At 37.8% G+C, this 24,331-nt stretch overlaps 2 protein-coding genes across 3 annotated transcripts; both read right to left on the bottom strand.

The window, feature by feature from the left end:
• Positions 1 to 3,549: 3,549 nt before the first annotated feature.
• Positions 3,550 to 13,058, bottom strand: LOC107559985 (D-glucuronyl C5-epimerase-like). 2 transcript variants are annotated; one of them, XM_016244018.1, is made up of 5 exons: positions 12,930 to 13,058; positions 12,169 to 12,570; positions 9,502 to 9,683; positions 5,308 to 5,547; positions 3,551 to 5,217 (listed from the first exon to the last, which is right to left on the bottom strand). In XM_016244018.1, exons 2-5 carry the CDS (start codon positions 12,474 to 12,476, stop codon positions 4,193 to 4,195), a joined length of 1,755 nt encoding a protein of 584 aa, XP_016099504.1. In that variant the 5' UTR covers positions 12,477 to 12,570; positions 12,930 to 13,058; the 3' UTR covers positions 3,551 to 4,192. The 2 variants fall into 2 exon arrangements, with proteins under 2 accessions (XP_016099505.1, XP_016099504.1); XM_016244019.1 differs by lacking the exon at positions 9,502 to 9,683 and having other exon boundaries at positions 3,550 to 5,217; positions 11,987 to 12,570.
• A 1,511-nt stretch (positions 13,059 to 14,569) lies between these two features.
• nox5 (NADPH oxidase, EF-hand calcium binding domain 5) lies at positions 14,570 to 24,152 on the bottom strand. The gene is made up of 17 exons (XM_016244016.1): positions 23,716 to 24,152; positions 23,053 to 23,199; positions 22,821 to 22,971; positions 21,735 to 21,945; positions 20,354 to 20,591; positions 20,131 to 20,284; positions 18,918 to 19,093; positions 18,480 to 18,662; positions 18,242 to 18,374; positions 17,428 to 17,570; positions 16,265 to 16,435; positions 16,130 to 16,174; positions 15,911 to 16,035; positions 15,710 to 15,794; positions 15,260 to 15,359; positions 15,013 to 15,179; positions 14,570 to 14,921 (listed from the first exon to the last, which is right to left on the bottom strand). The coding sequence occupies exons 2-17, from the start codon at positions 23,170 to 23,172 to the stop codon at positions 14,790 to 14,792; spliced, it is 2,334 nt and encodes a 777-aa protein (XP_016099502.1). The 5' UTR covers positions 23,173 to 23,199; positions 23,716 to 24,152; the 3' UTR covers positions 14,570 to 14,789.
• Positions 24,153 to 24,331: the final 179 nt, after the last annotated feature.

The raw sequence follows: 24,331 nt of genomic DNA, 5'->3' as shown, positions 1-24,331 counted from the left end.
GGTAAGATTTTTTATGTTTTTTAAAGAATTCTCTTCTGCTCACCAAGCCTGCATTTAGTTGATCTTAAATATATTTTTAAAAATAATAATAAAAACATTTATTATTATGTTGAAAACAGCGGAGTAGAATTTAACGTTTCTTTGATGAATAGAAACTTCAGAAGAACAGCATTTATCTGGAATAGAAATATTTTATCATCCCTTTTGATCAATTTAAAGCATCCTTGCTAAATAAAAGTATTCATTCCTATATGTGCTTCAGCCAGGATAAAGAGTATGAAAAGTGCTCTGATTTGCTGCAGTAAACCCCCCAAAAATTGAGCAACAACCAAAACGTGGCTGGAGACGTGCTTATTTTTGAAAATGCAAACTGATTGTCTGCCAGCAGGAGGCGCTTTTTTTTTAGAGTGGTAAAACTAGCGGTTTCTCCAGTAATGGCTGTAATCAAAGCAGCTCGCATGAATGCTACTTTATCTGATAAAATAAAAATGCCATCGAAACTTTTCTGAAGATATTAGGTTCCCTTCAGAGATACATTCATATAAAACACCCGCGACGCGTTTTGATTTTGAAACGTGCAGTGCTCATGTTTATTCAACGAAGTCAAACGCCACAAATAAATCAATGTATGGGAAACTGGTAATGTATATCGAAATATCGGAAATGTGTTTAAAAATCATATCACCGTTATTGAAAAAAATTATATCGCGATACATATTGATATTGAATTATTGTCCAGCCCTAGTTGAACGGTTCTGGAACAGTGTTGTAAATACAACTTAACCACTGATTTTGTAGTCGTGTCCTCTTTGGAAGGCAAAACAAAGTAGTTTCGAAACACAGCATCACACACGGCGGGCTGGACTCCGCTTCATCCACGTTGAAAGCCGATCCGGCGATCCACAGCACAAAGTTGTAGTATTTCCTCAACGACCAGCACGGATCAGCTCTAGGCATGACGAAGCGGATATTGTCCTCTTTTGGAAGACCAAACAAAGTAGTTTTGCTTTCACAACGAATCACACAGCGCATTCATGACATGGCGGCGGCAACAACAATACTACAGCGAGAATAAAAGTTACGCCTTCTTTCTTTGCGTGAACATTTGGGGGGCTTTATGCAAATCTTCCCACATAGTGACGTAGACATGTGGGGGTGTGTTAGAACGAGCCGTTTTAGGTAGGCGTGGTTGACTCTTAACTTTTATAAAGAATATCTCTTTGGATTTGAGACTATAGTCTTTGCAACTTTACAGATCTTCTTTATGCACCAAGAGCTTGTAACACTCCAAAGAAAAAGGAAAAATTGAAATCGCATCATATGACCCCTTTAAGACATTATTCTGACTGTGATATCCTGAAACTGCTCTATATAGGAACGTCTGCTTACTGTAGGCCCGAGTGAACCATTAGAATCATTAAGGTTGATACCCTACCTGGCTCTGCCATTTCATCCAGCGCGTCCGGTCTTCCACCAGCTGCTGCAGGAGCCGCTGGGATCCCAGAATGCGAGCTCCTCGCTCTCGACCCGACAGGATCAGCACAGAGTTTCTGTTCTGCACTGCCATTTTTCCCCTCTAGTGCTCCACGGCCCGGCCGGCCAGCTTTCCTCGCATAAGGGCCGGACACTAACTCAGCAGCACGTCAGCCATGCAGACTGGTGGACAGACACAAAAACAATGACTTAAATCATCAATCTATAGGTCTGTAAGACGCATATTAATCAGCAGAAAACATCTGAGAGATCATTCACGGATTAAAAAACAGTGATCAAGAGCAAGATCACTGTTAATTCTCTGTATTTCAACACAGAGACTTGCAACCTTAATGACAGCTCATCTCCAGACAGATGTCTGTACAAAACTGACTGCTCATGCAACAAAACCCTTGATTTGAAAGTTTTAAGAATGTACTTATTAACAATGTATCTTGAATACAAACACAATGATCTGTTATGGATTCAAAGGGCCCAAAAATCAAGCATCACTCTACCATCCTGTAGACAACAAATCAGGGTTTAAGTAAACCCTATGGGTGTTTTGCCATGATATTTCTCCACAAAATTACCTTTGATTTGGTCATTTTATATATTTAAACACAGATTAATATGATTTGATGTTGCTGTGGTAAAATTAAAGCCCTATCAGATGGTGGTGAACCATGTAAACAAACAAGCCATTTAAATCCACACCGTGCCAGTGAAATTTTCCATCCACATTTCATCAACAGCAAACCAGAGAAACAAAATCTACTCAAACAGCATCAATAAAAGGCATTAAATGTGTTATTTGGTCGTGCAACTAACAATAACTCACTGCCGTGCCCGCCCAAATATGGAAACTGAACTGAAGCTAGTTAGCCACCATTTATTCGCTATAAACGTTGATGTATTTACACATATATTAGTTCTAACAATTGCACAACCACAAATACATTGTGAATATATTGAAATGTAGATTAAATAGCGAATTTATCGATATTTTACAGACCTGTTCTGTTGTGTGTGTCAGTTAAATGTCATTGAAGACGCTGTTAGCTTCTTAGCCCGTTAGCCCGGGCTAGATCGTTATTAAACGAGCTGGATTGACAACCCACCGATCCGAAGCACCGAGCAGATTAAATTCATGTTAATTAGGAGTATCTCAATCAACCCGTTTTAATCATCGGAACATTGAGAGATTGTATTCTGGTGGCCATATGAGAAATGATGTTAGCTAACTGGTTTGTGGGGAGCTCGGCGTAGGCAGGCACGCTAATCGAGAACTGACTGCATTGAACTGCATTAGCAACTCACTGCCGTGCCCGCCCAAATATGGAAACTGAACTGAAGCTAGTTAGCCACCATTTATTCGCTATAAACGTTGATGTATTTACACATATATTAGTTCTAACAATTACACAACCACAAATACATTGTGAATATATTGAAATGTAGATTAAATAGCGAATTTATCGATATTTTACAGACCTGTTCTGTTGTGTGTGTCAGTTAAATGTCATTGAAGACGCTGTTAGCTTCTTAGCCCGTTAGCCCGGGCTAGATCGTTATTAAACGAGCTGGATTGACAACCCACCGATCCGAGGCACCGAGCAGATTAAATTCATGTTAATTAGGAGTATCTCAATCAACCCGTTTTAATCATCGGAACATTGAGAGATTGTATTCTGGTGGCCATATGAGAAATGATGTTAGCTAACTGGTTTGTGGGGAGCTCGGCGTAGGCAGGCACGCTAATCGAGAACTGACTGCATTGAACTGCATTAGGTCGGTTAATCAATTGCAGAGTGGATCGCCTCAGAAAAACAACAGGTAGATTGTGTTATTTTTATAATTTACTGGTCATTGGGATTAATTTATTTTTTAATTTGTTTAATTTTTAATTGTGTTAGCCTACATCAAAGTCCTTGTGGCAGTACTAAGATACAGTGATTGTATCGGATCATAACTCCACGGTATTTTGATATATACCACAGTGATTAATGATTACCATATTCACGTGCCAGGGTTTTACATGGGACTCCAAGCCACTTCAAAGATAATCATAGCAAATATGATATGTGCTCCATGTGTCTCTCGGTCCACTTTTTGATAGCAATGATTGTTCACTGAAAGTTTTAAAACAGCTCAAATAGCACATTTATTTAAGCTTTAAATAATTACATACTGAAAAGAAAACTATTCAAATAGTGCAACTGTATCAAATCACAAAGACCTATAGGATTGTGCTTTAAAATAGGCTACAAAGATCAAAATTTTCTAAAACATTTCTAATACACTCATTTTACCATTATGCAATACTAATGACATTTTACAGCATAATCTATTCATTGATACACAATCATTAGTGTGACTACTCACATTTACTAACTGTATGCATCAAGATATATAGTCGTTTAATTTTAGAGCAAATCTGCTGTGCTTTCTTCAACATCTGTGTAAATAACTGTGCATTGCTTCTTACATTCAAATATACCAAGATATTTTGCAAATAAATATTTTAGGTGACTCCACATTCTCAAAGTCTGTACAACAACTCAGGCTCTTCAGCAAGACACTTTAAAGCAAACATATTGGATAAAATATGCACCCTTTTCATGTAAAGTAAAAATGCTTATGTAATTATTAATGCTCAGTATATTTCATTCTTAAACAATAGTTCAAGATTTTATATAAAATTGCCATCCGAGAAAGTCTAGTTGTGCTTGGCCCGGCCTCCTTTCAGGTAAGTCTTCCAGCGTTTCACATATTCCCTGAAAATGGGGGCAGTGTCGATTGATGCGAGCAGCTGTAACTGGTTGATGTGCGTGGTGTGGTAGTCCCAGCGTGCTAAATTAGGGGCAAGACCCAGGGTAAAGTGTCTCAGGTCGTAAACCGTTCCAGAGCCTGTGTCGAACAATGGCAACATGGCCTTGAGTGACTCCAGTCCTTGACTGAAGAGTACACCTGCTTCTCGACCAAGCTTGTTGCCCGCCGTCTCCGCCACATCATATAGCCCAATCAGAGAGTAGATAAAGCCGTTAAGAACAAATGAATTAGGTGTTGTGGGGTATTCCTCGTACCAGTCGTACTTGTTCATGAATGTCGCTTTGACTCCACCATGTTCAGAAGTCCTTTTGAAGGGGGATGTCGCTCGGATTGCGGCGCCGAGGTATGCAGGGTTGTGCGTCACCAGGTACGCCCTCACTAATGTCGACATGGCTTGGCCTTGGGCCATTGCGGAGTACCATCCGGGCTCCAAGCTCTTGAACCCCTCTCCGAGTTTTCGGGTCACCTTAATCGGCCACCCTCCATGCTCATCCTGGTTATAAAGAAGCCAATCACTGGCGGCAAAGAAGGGAGCCATGTGTGCAGTGGAAGACACAGTGATATTGCTGATAAAGCCAGAACCTCTAAGAACCAGCTGGACCACAGAGCGAGGCATGATCTTGGTCGCCTTCACCACTTTGGTGTTGGACAAACCGACTCCTTTACGCAAATCTGTCACTAAATCACGACTGACGGTACTCCAGGAGGCTCGAGAGCCGATGCCGTAGATGACCTCTCGGTCTTTAAAGGAAAGAAGGAGTGGACTAGTGATGTAATGGAGGATGTAAGGAGGTCCCTTTTCTGTGGTCTCCAGAACCACAGAGACGCTACCATTGGAGACAAACTTCACATCAAAGGTTAGGACGAAATCTTTTGCGTTGTCCAAGACCAAAGATACACCATCAGGGTTCTCTATGAAAATACAACAACATTATCATCTATCTGTGATCATCACAGCAAAACAGTTGATTCATCTGAATTCAAACCTACAAAAATTCATACCCGCTGTGACAAAATGATGCGCAAACCCAAAGCGACCTTGATCCTGTAGCTTAGAGAGTGTGCAACCCTTAGGGACAACCCATGGACTTGAGCCACCCTCTTTTTCCTCAGACATGCCGTAGATCTTTATATCAGGTGGCTTTTCTGTGAGGTTCTTGCTGTAGTGGCTCAGCCCATACTGAGCTATTTGAATGGGGTAGAAGTACCCCTGGGGACCCCACTGGGTAGAGATTGGTACACCTGTGAACAATAAAAACACAAAAGGTTGATCCCAGAAATGGGATAACTTTCTGAAACCATTTGAGCCAGGAGTGGCCAAGCCTGATACTTACAACATAACAAGGCACTAAGGTACAACTTATGCAATACAAAATATTTTTGCGTTGCACCATTAAATTTGAAATGTAGCTCTACATATAAGCTAAATATTTACAGAAGCCTCCAACCAAGAGTGACATTTGCAAATGCATCAATAAGCTCATGTTTTATCTGACAAACTTCAAACATATGTTCCTTTAAGCCAGGGGTGCCCAATCCTGTTCCTGGAGACCTACCTTCATGCAGAATTCAGTGCTAACCCTGCTCCAACAAACCTCTCTGTAATTATTCCTGAAGATATTAAAGGGATAGTTCACCCAAAACATTTTAATTCTGTCATTAATTACTCACCCTCATTTCGTTTTAAAACCCGTAAAACCTTTGTTCATCTTCAGAACACAAATTAAGATATTTTTGATGAAATCCGAGAACTTTCTGACCCGCCATAGACCGCAAGGGAACTACCACGTTCAAGGCCCAGAAACGTAGTAACTATATCGTTAGTTTTCGACACGTATTTAAGAGAGTACCACAACGCAGGAGCCGGCGTTCTGATGTAGAACCCGGATGGACTGTGGCTTGTTTGCAAGCAGAGGAATTTACATGCATACGTCAGGGTACTGTCGTGAATGCGTGTCGAAGAAATTGTTGAAGTTGTTATTTTTGGTTTCTTCGCGGACAAAGTATTCTCGTAGTAGGTGAATGTGGTAGTTCCCTTGCTGTATATGCAGGGTCAGAAATCTCTCGGATTTCATAAAAAATATCTTCATTTGTGTTCCGAAGATGAACAAAGGTCTTATGGGTTTTGAACGACATGAGGGTTTGTAATTAATGACAGAATTTAAATTTTTGTGTGAACTATCCCTTTACTTAGCTGGTTAAGATGAGTTTCATTAGAGTTAGAGCTAAACTTTACAGGAATGTCAATCTCCAGGAACAGGATTTGGCACCCCTGCTTTAAGCATATATGATAATGTTGACATTTACACTTGTTTACATTTTAAGAGAGAGAACATAATGTAAATAAATGACTAACGGCTTTTTAACACAAACCCAATCTATACCGTGTACCTTTGTGTTAGGGGTGGAACGGTTAAATTCGCTTGTCACGGTTCGAGACACATGTGTATTGTTCAGTCCGGCCACGCACAGCATAAAGTGTTTTTTATCATTTGGAATTCAGAGTTTTTAGAGGAGGCACCGACAGTATCGTTTCAGTCTACTGTGTGGGATCATTTTGGATTTAGTGCTACATATGACAATGGCGGTAAGAAAGTGGTGGATAAAACCGCAACACATTTTGCTAATGCTAATTGAAACACTTTCAATATGTTAGCTCATCTGCAGAGACATCACCCCAGTGTATCAACTGACAGTGAAAGAAAGAGAAAGTCGGAAAGGACAGAACAACTTGTACTACCCGAAGCATTTAAGCAAAGCAAAGTAGACAGGGCTAAAGCTATAACAAGAGCACTGTCTGTTTTTATAGCGAAAGATATGCAGCCTTATGCCATGGTAGAAGATGCAGGATTTAAGAATATGATCAAAGTACTCAAGCCGCAGTATAATATTTTCTCCCACAAACACTTCAGCGACGTGATAATTCCCGAACTGTCTGAAGAGACATGACAAGTAATTGTCAAAGAATTGTCCGAAACAGCCTACGTAGCTCTTACTTCAGATGCATGGACCTCCAGGGCCACTGAAAGTTTCCTAACTGTGACTGTACATTACATTACTTCGGAGTGGGAGATAAGAAGCATGATTTTGCAGACCCGCCCCCTTTATAAAAGCCACACCAGTGAGCATCTCTCTAAAGCACTGACACAAGCAGTGACAAAGTGGAAACTGGAGAAGTGCAACAGCACAATCCCTGTGACTACAGACAATGCAAAAAAATATGGTTAATGCAGTCAATGCAACAGCTGCCCATGCTCTGAAAACCGAGCAGGAGATGCTGCAACTTCCTGTTTACAAACTAGTACATTTCGTCTCTACTCGTTGGAATACAACGTATGACATATTAGAGCGTTATGTCGAACAGCAGGCTGCCATATTTTCTGCCATGATGGACAACGAGGTAAAAAAAACGTAAAGGACATTGCAACCTTGTCAGACACGCAGGCAAAACTGCCAGAGGACCTGATTAACACTCTTAAAACCCTGAAGACTGTGACAACACTCACGAGTGCTGAAGCATCCCCATCTGTGTCAATGATCATCTCTTTGCAAAAGATGATACTAAAATCCATGACAACTAGTGATGTGGACACTCCCCCAATCAAAGATGCAAAGGTAGCCATCTCTGAAGACCGTAAAGGCAAATGCCGTGACCCTGATCTTCAGGGCTATTTGCACAGAGCCACAGCACTGAACCCAAGGTTCAAGTCGTTGCCTTACCTGGAGGAAGCCTCTGTTCAGAAAATTTACAGTAATCTCACCACAGAGGTGATGGAAATTAAAAAGCAGGTATTGTGTAACTAAATGTAATGTAATTTATCATCATTACTATTACAGTATATTTCTTAAACTTAAACCCAGCATATTTGTGGCTTTGTAATAATTTCCCCCACAGCCCAAAGAATACGTTTAGTGTCTTTGCTGCTATGAAAGCACTTTGTTGTTATTAATATTATTTTCTAAACTATTATGGTGTTTGTTGGTTTTCTACTGTACAGGGTCAATCCAGTGACATCCAAGTGGCCAGTTCATCCTCCGCAGCAGAGCCAGGAGCATCAGCTCCTCCCCAGAAAAAAATCTGCCATGGCAGAGCTTTTTGGAGAACTCTTTACAACAGAGGAGAGAACCAACAAACCTTTGTCCAGCATCATTCAGCAAGAAGTCACCTCCTAAGCCACAGATTGCATTTCTGTTGATGCAGATCCCCTATAAAATAAATGAGCCAAAGTATCCTCACATTGCTAAATTGTCACAACGCTACCTTGCTGTCTCAGGCACAACTGTACCAAGTGAGAGAATTTTCTCTACAGCAGGGGACATTGTCTCTGCAAGTAGGTCTCATCTCTCAGCAGAAAACGTGGACATACTAATTTTCTTGCAAAAGAACATGAAAGTAGAATGAACAGAGCAATGTTGTTTGGTTTTATTTATGCTGTACTTTATATTTAAGGGCAGCTAATTTATTTAGTTTATTTATTTATTTGGTTGGTTTTCTTTCAAATACTGCACTTTCATTTCAAGTGGTTGAGTTTATTTTAAAGAAGGGAAAGCATTATGCTGGTTGATCTTATGTTTCTTTTTATGTTGGAGGCCTTTATGTCACCATAAAAATCTACAGCTTTAAGTTATTTTTCTTAATTTAAAGATTCATTTTTTTGTAAAAGCTACCTCAAAGTTAACCTTGTAATAAATGTAGGCTAGGCACTGACAGTGACAAGAAAGCCTATTCTTTAAATTTGACAATAAGTGTTTTTGTTCTCAGCTACAATTTAAGGCCAACAGTTGTAAACTTTTTAACAAATAAATGAAAAGCCTGTTGAAATTGACATCTCCCCTCTTGCTGTATCAGAATCCCACAGATTTAATTTATGATGGTCAGTGTCACAATAATGTGTCTATTCCTAAGATCACGCTGCCTCATTCTTTCAGTTTTTTGATTACATGACCTTGAGAATAACTTATTTTTAAATACTGTAAATGGTAGATTATACAGCTATATATTTTATGCTGATGTATGGTATTTCAAAAAATATTAAAAAGGAAAAAAAAAACATTAACAATGTATACCAAATCGAACCGAAAACCGTGACTACAAAGCCCTGATACAAACCAAACCGAGGATTTTGTGAACCGTTTCACCCCTACTCTGTGTGTATTATTACGTAGGGTGGCAAAATAAGGGACACCCCAAACTACCTTCCACACCACTGATGCATTTCACCCGATCCCGCACTTCCACGTTGTACCCCTCAAAGGACATGAAGACCCCATCCGGGTGGTAAGGCTCCCTTTGGGCGTACACCCGGGAGTAACTGTGGGAGAACTCAAACCGTTCCGTCCCATCATACTGTACCAGACGCCCGTAGACGTCAAAGTACCTTTCCACCCAGCTGAATCCCGAACTGTCTGAAGAGACATGACAAGTAATTGTCAAAGAATTGTCCGAAACAGCCTACGTAGCTCTTACTTCAGATGCATGGACCTCCAGGGCCACTGAAAGTTTCCTAACTGTGACTGTACATTACATTACTTCGGAGTGGGAGATAAGAAGCATGATTTTGCAGACCCGCCCCCTTTATAAAAGCCACACCAGTGAGCATCTCTCTAAAGCACTGACACAAGCAGTGACAAAGTGGAAACTGGAGAAGTGCAACAGCACAATCCCTGTGACTACAGACAATGCAAAAGAATATGGTTAATGCAGTCAATGCAACAGCTGCCCATGCTCTGAAAACCGAGCAGGAGATGCTGCAACTTCCTGTTTACAAACTAGTACATTTCGTCTCTACTCGTTGGAATACAACGTATGACATATTAGAGCGTTATGTCGAACAGCAGGCTGCCATATTTTCTGCCATGATGGACAACGAGGTAAAAAAAACGTAAAGGACATTGCAACCTTGTCAGACACGGAGGCAAAACTGCCAGAGGACCTGATTAACGCTCTTAAAACCCTGAAGACTGTGACAACACTCACGAGTACTGAAGCATCCCCATCTGTGTCAATGATCATCTCTTTGCAAAAGATGATACTAAAATCCATGACAACTAGTGATGTGGACACTCCCCCAATCAAAGATGCAAAGGTAGCCATCTCTGAAGACCGTAAAGGCAAATGCCGTGACCCTGATCTTCAGGGCTATTTGCACAGAGCCACAGCACTGAACCCAAGGTTCAAGTCGTTGCCTTACCTGGAGGAAGCCTCTGTTCAGAAAATTTACAGTAATCTCACCACAGAGGTGATGGAAATTAAAAAGCAGGTATTGTGTTTTTATTTTCTTTATAACTAAATGTAATGTAATTTATCATCATTACTATTACAGTATATTTCTTAAACTTAAACCCAGCATATTTGTGGCTTTGTAATAATTTCCCCCACAGCCCAAAGAATACGTTTAGTGTCTTTGCTGCTATGAAAGCACTTTGTTGTTATTAATATTATTTTCTAAACTATTATGGTGTTTGTTGGTTTTCTACTGTACAGGGTCAATCCAGTGACATCCAAGTGGCCAGTTCATCCTCCGCAGCAGAGCCAGGAGCATCAGCTCCTCCCCAGAAAAAATCTGCCATGGCAGAGCTTTTTGGAGAACTCTTTACAACAGAGGAGAGAACCAACAAACCTTTGTCCAGCATCATTCAGCAAGAAGTCACCTCCTAAGCCACAGATTGCATTTCTGTTGATGCAGATCCCCTATAAAATAAATGAGCCAAAGTATCCTCACATTGCTAAATTGTCACAACGCTACCTTGCTGTCTCAGGCACAACTGTACCAAGTGAGAGAATTTTCTCTACAGCAGGGGACATTGTCTCTGCAAGTAGGTCTCATCTCTCAGCAGAAAACGTGGACATACTAATTTTCTTGCAAAAGAACATGAAAGTAGAATGAACAGAGCAATGTTGTTTGGTTTTATTTATGCTGTACTTTATATTTAAGGGCAGCTAATTTATTTAGTTTATTTATTTATTTGGTTGGTTTTCTTTCAAATACTGCACTTTCATTTCAAGTGGTTGAGTTTATTTTAAAGAAGGGAAAGCATTATGCTGGTTGATCTTATGTTTCTTTTTATGTTGGAGGCCTTTATGTCACCATAAAAATCTACAGCTTTAAGTTATTTTTCTTAATTTAAAGATTCATTTTTTTGTAAAAGCTACCTCAAAGTTAACCTTGTAATAAATGTAGGCTAGGCACTGACAGTGACAAGAAAGCCTATTCTTTAAATTTGACAATAAGTGTTTTTGTTCTCAGCTACAATTTAAGGCCAACAGTTGTAAACTTTTTAACAAATAAATGAAAAGCCTGTTGAAATTGACATCTCCCCTCTTGCTGTATCAGAATCCCACAGATTTAATTTATGATGGTCAGTGTCACAATAATGTGTCTATTCCTAAGATCACGCTGCCTCATTCTTTCAGTTTTTTGATTACATGACCTTGAGAATAACTTATTTTTAAATACTGTAAATGGTAGATTATACAGCTATATATTTTATGCTGATGTATGGTATTTCAAAAAATATTAAAAAGGAAAAAAAAAACATTAACAATGTATACCAAATCGAACCGAAAACCGTGACTACAAAGCCCTGATACAAACCAAACCGAGGATTTTGTGAACCGTTTCACCCCTACTCTGTGTGTATTATTACGTAGGGTGGCAAAATAAGGGACACCCCAAACTACCTTCCACACCACTGATGCATTTCACCCGATCCCGCACTTCCACGTTGTACCCCTCAAAGGACATGAAGACCCCATCCGGGTGGTAAGGCTCCCTTTGGGCGTACACCCGGGAGTAACTGTGGGAGAACTCAAACCGTTCCGTCCCATCATACTGTACCAGACGCCCGTAGACGTCAAAGTACCTTTCCACCCAGCTGAAGGGCAGATACACCTCGCCCCCCTCCCTACGGCCTTTTATGATGACATCTTCATTGATAAGGCAGTCAATCTGCTCATAAGTGACTTCTTTGGATCCAGGCGGTGCTTCGGGGGCCTGCCCGTTGTCCTCATCCTTCTCTGGGGTGGGTGCAAACTCCAGCTGAGGTCTGATCTGTGTGGGCAGGTCTTTGTCACTGGAGCACTTGTTCCACAGCAGTATAGTGATGAGGGCAAATACAGCACAGATGACTATCAGAGTCTTGTGATTGATGCGAGCCACCAGACAGCGCATTGTCACATCACAGCCATGCAGTGATAGTGGAACTGACACCGGAACATCTCAGGAAACCCTTATGGTTCTGTTTGAGCGATTCAGGTGCGCATATCTGCGGACAGAGGTAAATATGGGTCCACCATTTTGTCATATGGAATAACCACAAAATATGACAAAATATCAAATCTTACCTTACTTTAGTCTTGTGGTGAAGGCTACGCTCATAATACATTTGAATTATAAAATAAAAACATTTATGTATAACTACATACCATCTAGATGAAACTTGCATGGTCACATTATGAATAAGAAACAAATCTCATTATTCAGCACACACACAGGCGAATGCTTATCAAATCTAATCGCATCTCTAAATTGAAGCTGCGAACGCTCATATGATTTTGAATGCGAATGAGGGCGTTGAACAACATGCAGTGCTATAAAACGGAATGAAACCTTACTTGGGCTCACCTGAAACCCGCGCGCCTTCCGCTCGGGGGTCTATGAAGGCATAAAATAGAAGACGACAAATAAAAATATATGCGGAGAGATACCTCTCGCTCCAAATCTGCAACATGATAGATGCTACAGCTGTATTGATGCAGCACTGACCAATGGGAGGCGACGTGATTACGTGGCAGCCAATCTTATGTCAGATGAGATGTGATATGAGGTGAATATTAAGATTTATAAGCACGATTCCTGTTTGTGGCAAGCCCACCTGCATTTATGAATTGTATGCATATTGTTATTTTTTAACTAAAATTTTATTTTAAAACATTTGACAATTATTTTATTATTATTATACATTTTAGGTTAATACTCAGGTAAATTAAAAAGGAATAAGAAAACGTTTATATGTATGATTTTATGTGCAGAATCTCAGTGAAATTCTGAATGATAAATAAAGTTCATATAGTGCTGCTTGTGTTGCATTGCTGAACATAATCGCAAGATGTCTCTGTAAACCAAGTGAATAATCCATGTCTGAGTTTGACTGTTTATTTCAGGAAATCTGAGAATTCCCACAGTCTCTTAAAAACAGAACAGGGAACATAATGCGACAGGTATGGGCAACGAATTTCTATTACAATCTCTAACGATTTCAAACGTTTTTACACTTAGAAGCAATAGTTAAAACACTTACACAGACACATAAATAGAACAATAAATACAAGTAATTAAAAAAATATTAATACTTCTAATGTGTATACAGGTGCATCTCAATAAATTAGAATGTCGTGGAAAAGTTCATTTATTTCAGTAATTCAACTGTTATTGTGAAACTCGTGTATTAAATAAATTCAATGCACACAGACTGAAGTAGATTGTCTTTGCTTCTTTTAATTGTGATGATTTTGGCTCACATTTAACAAAAACCCACCAATTCACTATCTCAACAAATTAGAATATGGTGACATGCCAATCAGCTAATCAACTCAAAACACCTGCAAAGGTTTCCTGAGCCTTCAAAATGGTCTCTAGGTTTGGTTCACTGGGCTACACAATCATGGGGAAGACTGCTGATCTGACAGTTGTCCAGAAGACAATCATTGACACCCTTCACAAGGAGGGTAAGCCACAAACATTCATCGCAAGAAGCTGGCTGTTCACAGAGTGCTGTATCCAAGCATGTTAACAGAGTATGTAATATTTATCATTATTTTTATATTATTATGCCTTGGCAATGTAAACTGTTTATGTCATCAAAGCAGTTGACTTTTATTTTATTTTTTTGGTAACTTTAAGGTGTCCTTGTTACACACGTTACATGTACTTACTATTATAATAACATATAATTATGAATATATAATTAAATGCAAGTAACCCTAAACCAAGCCCTTATCCTAACCCTAACCATATAGTAAGTACATGTAGTTAATTAATATTTCTCAGTACATCAATGTATAATTACACTGTAACAAGGACACCTTAAAATAAAGTGTAACCTTTTTAATCATTATATTTACATGTAACTAATATTTCCAACTGTATATTCTACAGTAAATTACTTCATATTATTACTTACATGACAATTTTACATTGCACCAACTGCAGTGACTATTCTCTTACTGGAGAAAAAAACTTTTACATGATGCATATTCATAATAACCAGAAAGGGCATTTCTAAAATTAATTAAAAAAAAAAACATATACAATTTCATTAAAAGTGTTAAAAGTTTACTTACACAAACACTACAAATAAATAAGAGCATACAACAACACAAGATTTACAAAACGTACAACATCAGACACATCGGCAAGATCAGATTGTCAGATGATTGTGTTATTATTTGTAGGATTTCAAGCAAATGAAATATTGTAAATTCTTCAGAAATTTTCTTTGTAGAAGTTGAAGCCAAAATGCTCACACTGGGCCTTGATGACTTTGGCAAGAGCAGGAGAACCACAATAAAAAACATGAACCTTTCCTTTCTTTTCTTCAGACACTTTCTGGAAAACCTAAAAATGCATTTAAACACTGATAATCAAAGATATTGGGGAGAATAGAATAGAACAGAACAGAACAGAATAGAATATTGGCCTTACTTACCTTGGCCCAGTCTGGTCTGCCTGGCTGTGTACGTGTGCGCAGGCCGGTGATGGAATCTCTCTTCTCTTTCTTGGCCAGTAGGTCCAGAGCCATCTGCAGACCTATGGCCTTCATATCATTCTTACTGAGGGCTGAAGTCATGTACATGTGCATCTCTAAAAAACGGCCTGAAAATATAAAAACAAGTATGATTGTGCCAACATTTCAGTGCCAACCCCATATCCCTCTTTCTTCAGTTCTCTCGTACCCTCTGGCTCTTCATCTGCCTGGTCCATCTCCAGCTTGGTCAAGAGACTCACAAACCACTCAAAGGATTTCTGATCTCGGTTGATCCAAATGAAGTCCACCTGCAGGAAGTTAGAAGAGAATTAAAAACTTCATGAGATCGAAGTTGTTCATGACCATCAGCTTTGAAGCTATCTATATACTGTAAAAAATAATATGATCAATAAATCATGGCAACATGATTAAATGTAACCAATTTCAACTTAATTTTTTTAAATTGTGAGATTCAATAAGACAAGATTTTAAAAAAATGAGTTGAACTGTACAACTTACTAGTTTGATTACTTAATAATTTAAGACAGCAACTGAACTGAAAGGAATAGTTGACCCAAAAATTTTAATTTTCTGAAATAAAATAAATATTTCCCCTCCTATTTATTCTAGTTTCCATTTGACTGATCACCACTCTTACCTTCCTCAGTTTCATTTCATTGTCTTTGATGGTTTCACACCAGGAATAGTTGCAGTTGGGGCAGTTTTGCTTTCTCATGCGATAACTGAAAAAAAGACAAAATGAAATTTTACACACAAATTAAAGAAATTTACATGTGGTTTTTTTCATGCAAAGAAAACTTAACTCGAATTTTATGAATGGAGAGGTTGCGTGTCTCACCGGCACATAATACTCTGCAAAATGGATGCAAAGGGAGTGATGCCTATTCCAGCGCCGATAAGCACCGCATGCTCAGATGCAAAGATCTGCCGAGTCGGAGTGCCAAAAGGTCCGTCCACATAGCACTAACAAACAAAGGCATAAACAAATGCATACAATTCCTGTAAGACAATCACTTTCAGTAAATTAGATGACATTTTTTGTAATTACATTACTTACCTTAATGTTACAATATCTGTGATTTTCACTTAATTTTGCTGTAAGCTGGAAGACAAAAAAAAAAGAAAGTCTGGCTAATGTGTATCTTATGTATAATAGAACATATGTTGTGCTTTGTTCAGACAGAAAACTCACTTCTCTTGTATCCGGAGAGGCGTCTCCCAGTTCTGCCTGGGCTACTGGGTCACCGACGGGCTTCTGGGAGTTTGTGTGTGTTATGCTTGTCCGGTATAGGGTCAGTTCAACAGCATCATCCTTATTAGACGCCACAGTATTGTTGCAGCTTGCAGACTTGAACATTTCATTCTACATGGAGCAGTGTTACATTGTTTACTAAAACTAAAACCAAAAAAAAAAAAAGAATTTCATTACTTGAAATAAAATAAACTTTAACTGAAAAAAAAATTAATTCAGCTAGCTGCCAAGGCAACATTTTTACTTAAATGTTTTTTTCCCCCACAAATTTTTACTTAATTTAACTTGATGTACTAAAATAACTAAATCTAAACTGAAATAAAATTTATAAAAATGCATAGATATTTAAAAAATATTATTTTTTTTAAATATACGTTTTTTCTGCTTCGCGTCGTGCCTAACAACGCACCTTAGCTGTTATAAATTCACTGTAAACCACGGCTTCACGGGGCTTATTGCTTTTATAAAACGGTTATTCCATATACATAATTAGGTTTCACAAAATAAAACAGAGCAAATAAAGTGTAATGATATAAATACAGTATTCTTCCACCAAACAATGTAGTTCCTCAGAAACGGTTGTGGTTCCAACAAAGTGGTTGCCAAACAACACACAGAAGTAAACAAAGGTGTATGTTTGTGGAGTAATTTACAACAGCTTCGAACGTGGCTAAACCAATCAGAATCAAGGACCGGAACTATCCGTTTTATAAAAAAAACTAAGCTAAAATGAAAATGATATATATAAAAATATAAAAATAAAATAAATTCAAAATATTAATGAAAACTATAATAGTATCTCAATAATACTGCAGAAGAAGTGCAAATGTCTACTGTATTAAACTTGTTTAAAGTTCTTACTTTGCAATTTGAACTTATCTTTCTATAAAATAAATGGCAATATTTGTTCCAAAAAATACTGGAGAGAAGCCCGTTCATATAATAAAAGAAATTCAAAAAGTCTTGGTAATATCAATGATGTGATTACAAAGCGACCCCACCTATAAAGAATTGCATCAATAAAACATCACAGTAATGAACTTCTATCACTATGTGTTAAGATTCCGGCGCTCAGCCAATGGATGATGGAGAAAATCAAAGACCTGCGTTCTGCTCTCGTGGCGTCTGTTCCTCAGGCTGGCGGTGAGCCTCTTGTTGCTAATGGTTTGACTCTCCGGCTGTCTGAAATACTCGTACAGGCGGTTTGTCCACTGGCCCATGGAACGGACATGGAGCCACAGCGTATCTGTTTGAGGGAACGAAAAATATTTTGTTAAACACTTGCTTTGTTATGTACATTTCTTTGTATACATTTTGTTTTGTTAGAAAATGTTTTTCATCAAGACAGATTGTCTGAAAACAATTCTTATTGTGTTAAATATTTACTTTATTGTGCAGTTTTGTTTTGTTTTGTTAAAAAAAGAAACTTGAATTAACAGCCTGCCTCGAAAAAAAACGTATTAAAAACATCTTACAGTTTTGAAAACTTGCTTTTTTTGTATAGATTTTTTGTTTTATTTTTGTTTGTTTTTTTTCGTTAGAAAAAATGTTAAGAAAAATAAACTTAAGACAGATTATCTGAAAACAAGTAACAACTAAAATGAACAAGTAAAAACGTTTAAAAAAACTTAAAACAGATTGTCTAAAAACAAGTCGCAGATTGGTTGAAAACAAATCTTATTGTGTTAAACATATTTGCTTTGCGTAAATTAATGTTTTTTTCCCCCTAAAAGGTGTTTAGATTGTTTAACTGCAAAACAAAACCAAACAAAAACATTGACAAAATATAAATAAGATCTTTCTGCAGTGCATTTTAATTGCGTTTAAACGCACATACTACTAAAATATAAACAAATCACTGTCGTATATTAGAATTTCGCAAGACTAATATAACTATATGCTTTCCAGTTGTTTTACCTTGCTGCTCAGGAGCGCTGCTGATGGTAAACGGATGCCACTCATACTTGGCGATAACAGGAATGTTTATATACACATAATCTCCAGGTTTAAAGTGAAAGAATGGAGGCCTCTTGATCACCAAATGTGTTACCTTTAAAATAAAAGGCAGTAGAGGTGAGGCTTTCAGCATGGATGACTAACTAAATGTTCCAGTAAACAAAATACACCTAAATATGTACATCGGCTCAGATGGTACCTTTGAGGGCAATAAGTTGACTTCAACTATGTACAGCCCACCTATGCGGGACACTGCTATTCCAACAAGTTTCTCAATGAGGAACATCAGTCCTGGTGCCACAAACCATTTCCAAAAGTTGGCACAGTGGACGATCAACAGGGCCCAAACCCAGACGAAGGAAAGATGAGACCAATAGAACACCTACACAAAAACAAACCCTTTCCTTGAACATATTATGCTTTGACAAAGCATATTTGAATGGTTTTTGTTTGTTGGTATGCATTGCTGAATTCATGTGCTGCTATTTGCGAACAGAATTCTTTGCTAACTTGTTTTTAATGGCCTTGAAACAATTGTCTTCGTAAGCTTCATATTTCCCAAATCGACAGATATTCACAGAATATCTAACCATGTGCAGATTGTTGCTTCTCATGAATTCAATCAGCAAGCCATCACCTCAAAATGACCACTGCGTCTGACGAACGTGCTGGAGCACACCACCATCAAGCAGATGAGAACCTGCAGAATCACACCCGTAATGGAGGCGGTGCCGTTGACCCAGCCAATCCCAGGACGGATGGTGAAAAGATACTCCCACAGCTGGTACATGCCATCATTCTGAGACATTCGGGCTAAGAATAGAGGGAAAGGGATTCTTTATTAATCTATTGCTTTTGTGATGTTATACGGTCATATAGCCTTCTTATACAATAAATTTAATCCTATAAAGCCTATAGTATCATACATGATACACAATCTAATATTTCAAGATAAATATTGGACTGAAGCAACTTAGGTTTACTTATTTATCCATGAATAATTTTTGATGGCTTTTGAGGATCTCTCAGTCATCACTGAAATGCATTGAAAACAACAATGAAAACAACATTTAATATCATCTTTTTAAGATATGAATTATATTATTGGGAGATAACGAGTGGCAACTGAAGTTTATTTGCATTTTATGTAAGCAGCTTGTTATACTGTTATTAAGATCACATTGATTTACATTACAAGCTATCAGAATTTCATCTGACTTTTTGGCTATATAAATATCAGCAACTGCAACAAATTGAATTTTTTTGCTCATTTTGGGCCTCTGAATAAAATGTAAGTGTTTTTTCCTTCTCGGGTATGAACTCCACATTCTGAGGCATAAAAGCCTGATGTGTCAAATATGATAACATAATATTTGCAACTCATATGCAACTTTTTTTATTTTTTAGATCTTGTGTAAAGATTCAATATACTGTTAAATTTAAAAATAAATAAAATACAATAAATTAATTAATAAAATAAAATAAAAAATAGATGTTTGGGGTTATTATTTCATATGTCAGGCTTTATGGAGTTAAAGGGATAGTACACCCAAAAATTTAAATTGCCATCATGTGCTTTTTTTGTCCATACAATGAACATCAGTGGTGTCCAGTGTTTTTGGACCCCACTGACTTTAAAAACAAATAATCTTTTGTGATTTACAGTAAAAGAACAAAAATAATTGGGTCATTTTTAGACAAGTTTTATTACAGGTTCATATTTACTTCATGTTTAGTTCAAGTTGACTTGTCAATAGAATGAAAGTCAATGTTTTTTGGACCCCACTGACTTTCAAAAACTATCCCTTTAAATGAATTTGACCATTTTTAACAAGTTTATCACAGGTTACCAAAGTTCATGACGTGAGCGCCAGTGTGCCCAATGGTGAAGATCAAGACGGCGTAGCCCACGATCTGATGCAGTAGAATGTTCTGGTCCAAAGGGAAGACCCTCACCACCCAGGTAGCACGTAGCCACGTCAGACAACGCCTCAACATCAGCACCTGTGAGACAAAACCCTCTGTCACTACAGGAAATATTAAATATTAGATGAATTAGTATGCTCAACTTACCATAACAAAAGTGCAGTTGAGGTTGAGACACAGGCCGCAGCCCTTGGCCACCATGAACCAGAGGCCTCCATGTGCGTTCTTCAGCATAGCGATGATGAAGAGGAGCGCATTCAGGAGAGCATACAGACAGAGGAAGAACAGCTTGCGGCTGTTGTTGTGCCAGTACGCCCGTGTCAGGTAACGAGGAGTCTTGCTTTTCTTCTGCTCCAGATCAGGAGGTTTCAGCCAGTTGGCGGCACTGAGTGAAAACAATAGAAAGTAGTATTTTTTTGGTCATTTTGGTAATAAATTTGGTACATTTTGGAGCATTTATTTTTGATTACACAGTGGTTAGTTCTGGTCTTTGGTAAAGAGTAACAAACCAACCAGCTGTGATGTGTATCATAACATTACAAATATTTGATTCAAACCAAAACAATATTTCAAAACTGAACAAAAACGTGTAATGTAACAACCTACAATCCCATTAAGCGAATTAAAAACGACAGATAAGTATAAAACTACTGATTTAATGATATTGTGTATATAAAAAAACAACATTTTGTACATTTTGTATATGCATACAAAATATGCATATAGATACAGATAGTTTGAGAGAGTAGTTAGACTGACTATATTACATTATTTGCAATGCTTCATTGGAGCGGATGGGCACTTAGAGGTATTTTGGCATGATTTGCTTGTTTCGATTCTCTGATTGGTGGAGATTTCTCTGCAGAATCATGTATTTTTTTAACAGGAATTTAATTCAGGATCTAAACATGGTTTGGGGCTAGAAGGGGCTTACTAGGCATGCGCACATCAATATTGCATCATTTTTGTCACGCTGAACAACAATAATGACTGTTTTTGCATTATTGTAAGGGTTTAGGGTTGGGGTAGGTGTAGAAGTTAATAAAACACAATGTGATAGGTAGCCATTTTAATTTCTTGTTATTTTATGGCAAGATTTTGCGTCACTTCTGGCCGTAGTTGTATTCCTTCTAGCCACAACCCTAAACTTGAGTTTTTATGAGTGAGCCATTGATTCATTCACTCAAATTATTTAAAAAACGGATTCATTCAGGATCTAAACGTGGTGATTATTGATTTTATGAGTGAGTCATTGAATCATTCGGTCAACCGTTTCGTTCAAAACTCAAAACTCAAGTTAATGGAACACCGCTTTTGTGTTGCTCAGACGTACACAACGGTTCACTTCATTTGATATTATTTCCGTCACCAAAGGAACAATAATCAAGGTACAAACAAAACTGTATCCAAAATATAAGGCTACTCAATATTAACCTTTTTCTTACTGAACTGTAGTATACAAAAATCATACTTGCAATTGTGCTGTTGATCTGAATATCATCTCTTTTGTAATATAATCGTGTCCCACCTGATGGTGAGGTTCTCCATAACTTCAGGAAAGTTCTCCAGCTCTGCCTTCAGCTCTTCAAACGTGATGGAGCCACTGTTATCTTGATCAGCAGATTCGAACAGTGCCAGCGTCAGGTCATCAAGCTTTTCCTCAGGGAGCGAGATCGCACTCTCACGCAGACAGGATTTCAGAACCGTACGTAACTCATCTGGGTCTATGGAACCACTGCCTACATGACAGGTCAACACAATAATTTAATTAATAGTTTAATGCTAATTGTTTAACAAACTGTAGGGTGTAACGCAAGTATGGCATGTTCCTGGATCAAAACATTACAATCAGCCAAGTCTTTAATATTACTGTTAGGGGCTGTTATGATCTGTGTTATTTAATAGGAATGTTGTGTAAGGAACAGCAAGGGATATGCCTATATATTAATACATCTCTCTCTCTCTTCAACTTTCACAGTACTTTCAATTTAAAGTATTTTATTAGCATGATTGTGTTTACATATGTACTTACTCAAAATGTAATTGGACCAGGAACATATTCTACTTGTGTAAATCACTTTGTGCATTTAACTTGGCAATCAATTTCTTAAAGGGGTCATATGATGCTATTTTAAAGATCATTATTTTGTGTATTTGGTGTAACAGAATATGTTGACATGCTTTAATGTTAAAAAAAACATTCTTTTTCAAATACTGTATATTACTGTAGGTCCTCTATGCCCCGCCTCTCTCAAACATGTCGTTTTCAACAAGGCCCCCTCCTTTGACAAGCGCAGTCTGCTCTGATTGGCCAGCTGACCCAGTGCATTGTGACTGGCCGAACACCACAAGCACGCGTCGGAAATGTAACGCCCCTATATGACCCCTTTAAAGCATTTCAGAATAATAAAACTGTAATTGTAAGAAGAAGAAAAAAATGCATTAAGGGAGCAATTCTCAAACTCCATCGTAACTCCATTGCCAATATTGTGAGATTCAGTGATTTTTTGTTTGTCTTGAGCTAAAATTACGACAATGTTTGTGCTAAAATTATGACAATTACCACTAAATTTTAGAATGAAAGAGTAAATGCTGATGGTATTTTGCACCTTACCATCCACATCGTAGACCTGGAAGAGGAAGCGTAGTTTGTCTGTCTCACTGCCATGGATCAGAAGATCTAAAGCCTCGAGAAGTTCATCCAGACTGATGGAGCTGCTGCCATCAGAGTCAAACAAGGCGAAAAACCTCTCCGCAAAAAATGACTACAACAAACAGGAGAAATAAATATTATTTTATATTATAATATTAAATATTATAAAGGTTTCCATGGTCAGAAAGCTTACCTCTTTTACTTTCAGAGCTGTTTTAAACTCATCCAAGTCGATTTCTTTATCATCTCCTGCAATGCTCTCAAACTGCTTGGTGACCCATTCCAGCCAGCGTGTGTCTTCATCTATACTCATGTCTCTGCTTCACAGTCCACACACACACACTGTATGCATCGAAGACAAATGTAGTCTCAATCTTCTCTCAGAATCATATTTAGTCCATAACTGCATACATGTAAACATTTTGCAGGAAACACACTTTTTCAGACAGTTGAAATAATAATTGTTCTCATGTGGCCACATTTTAAACCAGTTAGTAAATAGTTGAAAGCAATATTATACATATTTACCTGTGCATATATATATATATATATATATATATATATATATATATATATATATATATTGCCTACCATAGAAACAAACACTCACATTAGCACATTAGATAGATAGATGAAATGCAATAATAATCCATGGGTGTAACTACAAAGTTTTCACAATGTCCCATTTAAACAAGAGAAAGCATAACCTTTAGATGTAAATCTATATATATATTGCCTACCATAGAAACAAACACTCACATTAGATAGACAGATAGATAGATGAAATGCAATAATAATCCATGGGTGTAACTACAAAGTTTTCACAATGTCCCATTTAAACAAGAGAAAGCATAACCTTTAGATGTAAATCTCCTCAGTCTTTGTGTTTTGCAGATATTTCCTTTCGACCTTTTTATTCGACTTTTATTCTCACAGGCAAAAATGAAAAAGATACCGAGATTTTTTTTGCGGTCTCAAGTTGTTGCTGTTGCAGCTAGTCCAGTGAACCACCTTTCAAAGGAAAAGAGAGAGAAAGAGACATACAGAGGGAGGCTGAGCAGTATTGTTATGGACATTCAATATCTCGTACTCACAGCAGCAGCTGCCCCTGACATCCCTGCGCCTGCTGAGCGGCCCTCAGTACGACCCATACTGCACTTCTCATCACTAAATCACAGCTAAACACTAATAATATGTTTCATTCTGTCTACCAACGAAAAAGCACTATGTTGGAGTCCATGTGATATTTATGCACTACTATATATTCAAAGTCATCTAAAGTCATGCTCTGTTAAATTTTATTAATTTTATTCACCGAAAACTCATCTTAAAACACTTACAACAAAGAAATATATGTGTAAAAGGAATTTTCAGTTTGATTTTACACATTTCATCTCAAATATGAACCAATGGATTTGCTAGTAGCAACAATAAGGTAAAACTGATATGATGAGTAGAATGGAAAAAGGGAA

This window comes from Sinocyclocheilus grahami, unplaced genomic scaffold, assembly GCF_001515645.1.
Source record: "Sinocyclocheilus grahami isolate Dianchi unplaced genomic scaffold, SAMN03320097.WGS_v1.1 scaffold707.1, whole genome shotgun sequence".
In the NCBI taxonomy this organism is placed as follows: domain Eukaryota; kingdom Metazoa; phylum Chordata; class Actinopteri; order Cypriniformes; family Cyprinidae; genus Sinocyclocheilus; species Sinocyclocheilus grahami.
The sequence above is the reverse complement of the archived record's forward strand: the minus strand, read 5'-3'. Positions and strand labels throughout refer to the sequence as shown.

What these genes read in the sequence shown, in the direction of transcription:
- LOC107559985 (XM_016244019.1), bottom strand. Translation starts at nt 12,476, where the DNA reads ATGCGCTGTCTGGTGGCTCGCATCAATCACAAGACTCTGATAGTCATC. An exon ending in ATGCATCAGTGGTGTGGAAG is followed by an intron (nt 5,548 to 11,986) that starts GTAGTTTGGGGT and finishes TATTGTTCACAG; the next exon opens with GTGTACCAATCTCTACCCAG. An exon ending in GCATCATTTTGTCACAGCGG is followed by an intron (nt 5,218 to 5,307) that starts GTATGAATTTTT and finishes GTATTTTCATAG; the next exon opens with AGAACCCTGATGGTGTATCT.
- nox5 (XM_016244016.1), bottom strand. Translation starts at nt 23,172, where the DNA reads ATGAGTATAGATGAAGACACACGCTGGCTGGAATGGGTCACCAAGCAG. An exon ending in CCAGGTCTACGATGTGGATG is followed by an intron (nt 21,946 to 22,820) that starts GTAAGGTGCAAA and finishes CCTGTCATGTAG; the next exon opens with GCAGTGGTTCCATAGACCCA. An exon ending in GGCAGATGAAGAGCCAGAGG is followed by an intron (nt 15,180 to 15,259) that starts GTACGAGAGAAC and finishes TTATATTTTCAG; the next exon opens with GCCGTTTTTTAGAGATGCAC.